The sequence below is a fragment of the Ornithodoros turicata genome, unplaced genomic scaffold, assembly GCF_037126465.1.
Source record: "Ornithodoros turicata isolate Travis unplaced genomic scaffold, ASM3712646v1 Chromosome16, whole genome shotgun sequence".
NCBI classification, from domain to species: domain Eukaryota; kingdom Metazoa; phylum Arthropoda; class Arachnida; order Ixodida; family Argasidae; genus Ornithodoros; species Ornithodoros turicata.
Window position 1 is genome coordinate 1,948,037 of NW_026999320.1, and position 9,187 is coordinate 1,957,223.

General features: G+C 51.1%; 1 protein-coding gene across 1 annotated transcript; it reads left to right on the plus strand.

The window, feature by feature from the left end:
- Positions 1 to 1,186: 1,186 nt before the first annotated feature.
- LOC135372667 (uncharacterized) lies at positions 1,187 to 2,029 on the plus strand. Its single transcript, XM_064606165.1, has one exon. It carries the CDS (start codon positions 1,187 to 1,189, stop codon positions 2,027 to 2,029), a length of 843 nt encoding a protein of 280 aa, XP_064462235.1.
- The last annotated feature ends 7,158 nt before the right edge of the window (positions 2,030 to 9,187 follow it).

Sequence of the window (9,187 nt, forward strand, 5' to 3'; positions counted from 1 at the left end):
AGGAAGTTTAGGACCCTACGAAAGCAATAGGGGGTATGCGATGTGAAAGCCCCACCTCGCGGTCAGCTCGCGAAGCACTGTCTGCCCGTATAATGGCGGACGGACGGTTGACCGGCCGGAACGGCTAGATTGATTTGGACAGTCCGTACCGTCCGTACTAGCCAAAATGTCTGCAAATTGTTGCATGAAAGGATGTAGACAGCGGGGATACCGTGATGCGGCAGGAAGTAAGGTACGTCATCAAACGCAGGTTGAGTTTCATAAGCCGATATGCTCGAGTCCTTCACTTTTCTTCAGGTATCATACTACAGCTTCCCGAGGGATGAATATCGGAAGAATATGTGGATTGATGCAGTGAGGACAGACAAGAATGCTTCGTTCCAAATTCACAAATCGACGCGTTTCTGCTCGAACCCCTTCTCAGCATCCGACTTCATTCCGAACGTTGCGAACGAACGCCGTTGTCTCAGAGAAGCTTCTGTGCCTTCTGCATCGAACGACACATCGCAAATCGCATCTGTGCAAGCCGTTGCCGCATGACAGCAGCAGTGCTTCTATCTTAGCGACCAACCTCGACAATAGCGATATGTACATGACCGGACTCGTTAGCCGCTCTCCCGAGCCGGACGCAGTTCTTGAGGACCTGGACGACGAAGGACCACAAAGTGAAAGCTGCAGCTGCACTAATAGAGCCGTTGTGGAATCGCTGACGAAACAGCTTGCGGAAAAGGATAAAGAAATCGAAAATTTGCAACGTCAGTTACTTCGGACAAAGGAAGCTGGAGTTCGAACTTATGGAGCTTGAGAAAAGGCACGATGACTGCCCCAAAAGGTTCGACGTAAATTCACTGTGCACTTCCGACGACAGGACACAGTTCTACACTGGCCTGCCAAACTTGAACAGATTTGAGGCCCTGCACGAGTACCTAGATCCTGGTGAAAATGGGTGCAACGTTGCAAGGCCGAAAAAGGTATCAGGCGCACCACCACAGGCACTGTTCGGCAGGATGAGAAAGCTTTCTACAAGGGATGAACTTGTAGCGACCCAGCTAGGCACAGCGCTCTGTCATCGGCGCACGCTCCCCGCTCGCTGCGCTCTTGCAATAAAAACATTCTCGTTCCACCCTTCAACTAGAAGGTTCTCTCTCTTCCTTCACTGGTGACCCGGACGTAGAACACAGCTACCATGACCTCTCCGGAGCCGACGATGCCGGACCCCGCACCGCTGGCGTCGCAACCTTCCACTCTTCATGCTGTAGCCGTGAAGATTCCGCCTTTCTGGCCAGCCGACCCGGCTCTGTGGTTCGCCAACATCGAAGCGCAGTTTGCCCTCCGAGGCATATCTACACAGCAAACAAAATTATTTCACGTCGTTGGAGCGCTTGGCCCTAACGAAGCGTCGGAGGTCAGGGACGTCATCACCAACCCCCCAGCAGCCAACCCTTTCGACGCGTTAAAAGACGCGCACACGAAGAGAACGACAGCCTCCGAACAGGAACGTCTGCGACAACTGCTCACAGCTGAGGTCCTCGGCGACAGGAAGCCTTCACAGCTGCTGCGTCGGATGCAGCTGTTGTTGGGCGATAGGGCCTCATCCTTGGACGAATCCATCGTCCGCGAATTATTCCTTCAGCGGCTTCCGAACACGGTTCGCATGATACTAACAACGTCGAGCAGCTTTTCGCTCGAGGCATTAGCGGCGATGGCGGATAAGATGACGGACATTGCGCAGTCAACTGTTTGTGCCATATCTCCACAACCCTCTGCACCATCACCGTCGGACTTCCAGGAGCTGCGTGACGAAGTCAGCCGCCTTTCCGGCTTAGTTGCATCAAGCCTACGCTTCGGCCGATCGCGAAGCCCAAGACACCGCAGCCCTCGTCGCGGCAACTTCCGTCGTCGCACACCATCGCCTCTCCAACAGTCTGCAAATCCCGATGAGTGCTGGTACCACCAAATTTTCGGAGACCGTGCTCGCCGCTGCCAGCCTCCCTGCGCCAGACAGGGAAACGGGAGCGTCAACAACTGAAGACGGCCAGTTTAGTTGACGCAGCTCCAAGTCGTCCACGCCTCTTTTACATCACTGACCGCGGCTCTGGCGCCCGCTTTTTGGTTGATACGGGCGCGGAGGTCTGCGTCATCCCCGCCTCTCGAGACGATCAGAAGCGGACCCCACCTAACGCCAGTCTTCAAGCTGTCAACGGATCCCCTATTACGACTTACGAAGTAAAACTCGTTACACTCAACTTCGGTCTACGCCGCGTTTTCTGGTGGATTTTTGTGATTGCCAAGGTACCCCAAACCATCGTCGGTGCCGACTTCTTGGCCCACTTAGGGCTCCTGGTCGACGTGAGTCGAAGAAGGCTAATTGACAGAACCACCAGCCTTTCAGTTCAAGGAGTTGCCGTCACCTCGCCCCTTAGTCCAACCATCCGTCGACTCGAACCGAATACTGACTTCGAAGCTAATTTGCACGACTTTCCAGACCTCACTCAACCACCAAATTGGAAGCTCCCGGTCAAACACCACGTCATGCACCACATTGTGACATCGGGCCCGCCAGTGCACGTTCACCCTCGCAGGCTGGCGCCAGAAAAATTCAAAGTGGCCAAAGCAGCACAGCCGAGCACGAGCATTCGGAGCTTTCCGAGCTCGCGCACATGCTCGAGCTCGGAATTATTAGGCCATCATCTAGCGACTGGTCTTCGGCTCTCCACATGGTCCCCCCCCAAAAAAAACAGGTGACTGGCGGCCATGTGGGGACTATAGACAGCTAAACCGGGTTACTGTACCTGATCGCTATCCGATACCACACGTCCAAGACTTCGCGGCAAATCTGCATACCTGCCAACTTGGGAGCATCCAAACTAGGGAGATTTCAAAATCGCGGGGGGGGGGTAAGAAAAAGCCGATGTTGGGAGGCTTTTATTTGCATATGTAGTAGGAGCACACTTGACCCCAGCAGGCACATTAGGCACAGGTTTTGCAGCAACAGACTTTGCACTCTCCCAGAAATTATCTGGGTGTCAAGCTGTGACAACGCTATGACACTTTCTCAAAAGAACGTGAAGACACCAAACTATGTTTCTATTCTCTTCGTGATGCTGAACTGCCCTCACATTAAACACTACTCGTTCAGCACTACCTCAGTAATGTGTCTGAAATTCAAAAGCCCATCTGGAATTTCCAGGAGAGCTTAAACATAATAGTTGTTGAACGAGTTAGTTAACGAGTCATGAAAAAGTAGTTCGCATCATACGTCAGAACCATCATTCACAGTTGTACATCGTTGTGGTCATATCAGCGCGTATCATGAGCTCTTGTGTGCGGTTTCCCATTTCACCGACAACTGCAGTCAACTTAGTTCAAAGCACAATCCTCCTCCGTGTTTCCAATTCCCGACGCTGCAATGCTGCTTTGTACCGTCGGCAGTTGGGAACACGGAGGGCGAGGGCCCGCGCGGATAACATCGTAGTCCTTGTCTTGCTTTCGGAAAGACTGACCTAACTAGCACTGTTTGTCTTGGCATTTAAGGTATTTCTTTTGCTTTCTCGACGTAACATGGCTAACAATGTCGATCACCCTGCACGCGGAATGCTGATGTCGCAGCCGTAAACTGTGCAGAACACATAGTGCCTTTCCTGGACGCGATCACGCGTCCCAATCCTTCTGTGCATGACTTCAGAAACACGTGTGGATACTTGTTTGGCTTACACTGAGCCGTGATGTGCACTATTCATGCAGAAACAGTTCAAAGGCACCTTTGTCGCACGAAAACATGAAGGAAATGCCTGGAAACTAGAAGTGCCAGAACAAGAGCCATGGTGATGATGATTATGATCCTGTTGACCAGAACCGCAGCGATGCCAATGACAATCGGGCTGGTACTGGATTGACGTTTACGTCTGTGTGGCCAGAGAAAAAGCAGGCGTTTGAGATATAGAGGGGAAGCTGAATTTTCCGGGAGATTTGGTTCTCGGTAGTACAATCGTACAAACCGGTCGGATTCCGGGAGTCTCCCGGATGAATCGGGAGAGTTGGCAGGTATGAATCTGCATGGCGCAAGAATATTCTCGAAACTCGACCTAGTACGCGCCTACCACCAGATCCCGGTGGCGCCCGAGGACATCGGTAAGACCGCAATAACCACGCCGTTCGGGCTATTTGGATTTTTGCGCATGCCCTTTGGACTCCGGAATGCGGCACAAACTTTTCAACAGTTCGTCGACTCAGTCATCAGAGGATTACCGTTCGCATTTGCTTATATTGACGACCTGCTCATCGCTAGCGCCACCCCGGAAGAACACGCCGACGATCTTCGCACACTCTTTGCCCGCCTCAACGAGTTTGGTATCATCGTGAACGCTGCCAAGAGCGAGTTTGGAGTGGAAGAACTCGATTTTCTGGGCCACCACATCACCCGCTCGGGCATCACTCCTCTCGCGTCCAAGGTGAAAGCCATCCAAGAGTTTTCCGCAGCCGAGTACCTCACGAAAGCTCCGCGAGTTCCTCGGGCTAGTAAATTTTTACAGAAGATTCGTGCCGCACTGCGCATCCACCCTCCAGCACTTGGAAGCGTTGCTAATGGATTCCAAAGGCCGCAATGCCCCTCTTGCCTGGACATCACGCGCCACCGATGCCTTTTGCAGTATCAAGCAGGCTCTCGCTGAAGCCACCTTGCTGAGGCATCCAGTGCACGACGCGCCCACCGCGCTCATGGTCGTTGGCGCTGTGCTTCAGCAAAGGATCGACCACGCGTGGCAGCCGCTATCGTTTTTCTCTCGGAAATTCAAAGGCAGGGAAACCCGATACAGCACCTTTTCCCGTGAACTGCTTGCTGTCTTCATCTCGGTGAAGCGTTTCCGCCCGTTTCTTGAAGGTCGCGTCTTCACTATATGCACCGACCACAAGCCGCTGACCCACGCGTTCACTTCATCCGGCAACAGCTACTCGCCACGGGAGATTCGCCAACTTACCTTCGTGTCCGAGTTTTCCACGGACATTCGGCACGTCAGCGGTCACGACAACCCCGTGGCCGACGCTCTCAGCCGCATCGGCGCACTGTCACCACGTCTTCCGCAAGCTATCAGTACTCCGCTCAGCCTAGAGACATTGGGTGACCTGCAACGCTCAGACGAAGACCTCCGCATGCTCCGCGAAAGCTCTACATCGTCGCTTCGTCTCGAACACGTCCTTCTTCCCGGTACCGCCACGACGCTTGTCTGCGACGTATCCCAGGGGCATCCACGACCCTTTGTCCCAGCAGCCCTACCCCGGCGGGTATTTGATACCCTTCACGCATTATCGCACCGGACATACGCGCAACGCAGAAGTTAATCAGGGCGCGCTACGTGTGGCCCGGCATGCAAGCGGAGATCAAGCACTGGACACGTGGCTGCCAGCAGTGCCAGAGAGCTAAGATACAGCGACACACTTTTGCTCCCGTGCACCCCTTCCTTCCACCTGACACCCGCTTTGAAAAGGTCCACTTGGACAACGTGGGCCCCCTCCCGCCTTCTCAAGGTCACCGCTATCTACTCACGGTGGTAGACCGTTTCACGCGGTGGCCTGAGCCGGCCCCCATGCCTGATATCTCCGCCGCAACTGTCGCCGCTACCTTCACGAGCACGTGGGTTGCCCGCTTCGGGGTGCCCGCCACTATAACTACTGACCGTGGGCGGCAGTCGTGTCGAGTCGTGTTTATTCAGCGCCCTCACCACCTTACTGGGATCTCAACGCATTCGGACCACTTCCTACCATCCGGCGTCAAACGGCATGGTGGAAAGAATCCATCAACAACTCAAAGCCGCCCTCAAGGCACACCCCACCCCCACCTCTTGTACGGAAGTTCTTCCTGTCATCCTGCTCGGCCTCCGTTCAGTCTTCAAGCCGGACTTGTGGTGCACCGTAGCAGAGCTCGTTTACGGGACAACTCTGCGACCACCTGGAGAATTCCTCGTGTCCCGCAAGGCTACTCCCCCGCCAGATCCAGCAAACTACGTTTCCCGGCTCAAAGCCATATTCGACGAGTTTTGCCCAGCAGCCCCTCGTCAACCATCTTCCTCCAGGCTTTACGTGCACGACGACCTGGAGACGTGCACACACGTTTTCGTACGCGTAGACGCTGTCCGAAAGCCACTACAGCCCCCTTATGCTGGTCCCTATCAAGTCGTCAACCGCACTTCCAAGTTCTTCTCCCTCATCATCAACGGCAAGCAAGAGCAAGTGTCCATCGACCGATTAAAGGCTGCATACATTGAGGCTCCTGCTCCTGCCCTGACGGCCGCTCTGGTCTCCACCCCTCACTCCGTTTACCAGCCTGCCGTTCCCCGTTCAGCAAAATCTGTCCACTGGGCCTCTGTCCTGGTGACGCACCACTCTTGCGTTTCATCAACGCGCTAAGGGGGGGGGGGGCAGCTGTAGCGACCCAGCTAGGCACAGCGCTGTGTCATCGGCGCACGCCGATCTTCGTCGGCCTCTGCGCACGCTCGCCGCTCGCTGCGCTCTTGCAATAAAAACATTCTCGTTCCACCCTTCAACTAGAAGGTTCTCTCTCTTCCTTCAAACTATTTCTTGTACTGGTGAGACTTCGTCTGGGGTTGTTTAAACAAGATATCACAGACCGCTTTGGAATCTGTCAGTCAACCGTGTCCCGAATATGTGTCTCTTGGCTGAACTTCATGTACCTGAGGCTGGCAAGGTTGCCACTATGGCAAGCCCGCAGTGTGGTAGATGAGACGATGTCTGAGGTCTTTCAGAAAAAGTACCCAACCATACGGGTTATTCTGGATGCTACAGACATTCGGTGCGAAGCTCCAAGCTCACTGGGTCTCCAATCTAGCACCTATTCCACCTACAAAAGTGCGAACACGTTTAAGGGATTTGTTGGACTAGCTCCAAATTGACTAGTGACTTTTGTTTCGGAACTTTTTACAGCCTGCACATCTGACAAAGAGTGTGTTAAAAGAAGTGGATTCCTTAATCTATCATTTGAAGATGGGGATTCCATCATGGCAGATAGGGGCTTCACCATCGGTGATCTCCTCCAAGAAAAGAATGTGCACCTCAACATCCCACCATTCCTTCGAAATGGAGAATTCTCTGCAGCGCAAGTGCAGGAAACCAAACAAATTGCTTCCCTCCGAATTCACATTGAGCGAGGGATACACCGTGTTAAGACATTTCATATATTTGACGGGGTCACCCCACTGAGGCTTGGGCCTGTGCTTAATCAAATGTGGGTTGTTGCTGTCATCTTGAGTAACTTTCAGACCCCTCTAACTAATGGAGACTAGATGGCATTGTCAGTGTATCAAACTTTTATTTAATCACACAAACATATTGCATTGTATATACAGGGTGTCTCAGTTAAATCTCCGGGCTTGAAATAGGAAGAGCGGTAAAAGAAAAAAAATGCGCCATTTTTTTACTACTTCAGTAAGAAACAGGCGCTACTTGTGACGGCGCTGCGTGTGTTTGATAATGTCATCCGATTTTTGACCATGTGTGGGCTACTAAGTCAGATGTAGATGTTGTGCATTGCTCCGCTTTTATCCAATATCACCGAACTGCTCATGTAAATATCTCATCCTAGATCACCTCATCGCTCACACTTTTAGATTGCTTTTAATGCCATACTCACTTGTTATCGTCATCCTCCTCTCTCTCCTATCCTGGTCCATCTCATCGCTCATACCTGTAGATAGCTCTTACAACCACACATCTCTACTCTACCACACCACACACCTCTACCTACCTCTACCTCTACCTACCTCTACCACACACTCTCTCTCCTCTCACATCATCTCTCCCATAATCATCTCCTACACACTCACCATAGTTTTGGCGCTCTATGGCCTTTGTAGCCTTTGTGCCATTAAACCCATAATCTCTCTCTCTCTCTCTCACTTGTGACGTAATACCTGTTTCTTACTGAAGTTGCAAAAGGTACTGCTTGTTTTTGCCTTTGTCGCTCTGTTTTTATTTCGAGCCAGGGGATTTAACCGAGACACACCGTATAAATCCTTGAGTACTTACTGTTTTGGTAAATGGTTTGGGCATTGAAACTGTATTCATGACAGAAGATACTAAGATGATAAACAAAGTGCCTGCCGAAAGTAAAGGCGCCAAGATGACTGCACACCAGAACATTGCAAAATTTGTAAAAAAAATACACTCTGCAACAACTGTTATGTACATATTTGCAAACATACTATAGGCATAAACTATAAGCAATGTCAGATAAATTTGTCGCATTCCCTGTCTTGTATGCTGTATTGCACCGTCCATTGCACTGACTGTATTGCATATCCTCTTTGGTCATGGACTAGACATAGAAGGTGCTTCATTTAAGATCAACCCCTGTGACACATCGGAATGGACCACTTACACAATGCTACATTTAGCCTTGACTGGTAACGAAACACCATGTACATACAGTAAGTAAGAAGTAAATAATAGGAAAATATCACTGAGCATGAGCTTGCAAGCCCAAGCGGGGAAAAAAATCAGTCTCTCACAGATGTCATAAAAAAAAACTTCAAAACTTGAAAATACACATCGATGATGCGAGCTGATTCTGTAGTACATGGTACACACGGGCTGTTTCATTTAAGATGAACCCCAGGGACAATTTTTTTGTCCACTGACATGAGCATAAACACGTGACTTGACACCATTTTTAAGCATCAAATTTATCTTAGGAGCTCCCGAGGACGCCTTTTATGTAGCTCCCATAGACTTCGATGTATTTGCATTAACAAAAAAAAACATCATGTAAATTGCCCCACATACAATGCTAAAATAAAGCTGTCAGGCCACGCAGAATTTGCCCTCCTATCATGAGCTTGGCATATTGCGTCGTGACTGGAGTGTTATTACAGACAGTGTGGCCCATAGAGAATACATTGGCGTGACTCCACCTTGAGGGTGGGGTTCATCTCAGATGGAAGACCCTGTATAAGCATACTGCAATGCTAAAGCTTACATGCAAAGAATGGCAGTGCAGTCCTAAAATAGAAGTCATCCAGCACTGGCTTTACTGCCTCCCATTCTGGCTTGGCAAAGCGAATCCTTTCGACAGCTATCCATCCTTCCGAGAACACCACAAAGTCAGCCCATTGGCACTTTGATATCGCCATTTTACCTAGGACTTGATAGTAATGAAGGTGGTTCCTCGATAGACACG

Bases quoted from the DNA above. Each gene is read 5' to 3' on its own strand.
- LOC135372667 (XM_064606165.1), top strand. From the start codon at position 1,187: ATGACCTCTCCGGAGCCGACGATGCCGGACCCCGCACCGCTGGCGTCG.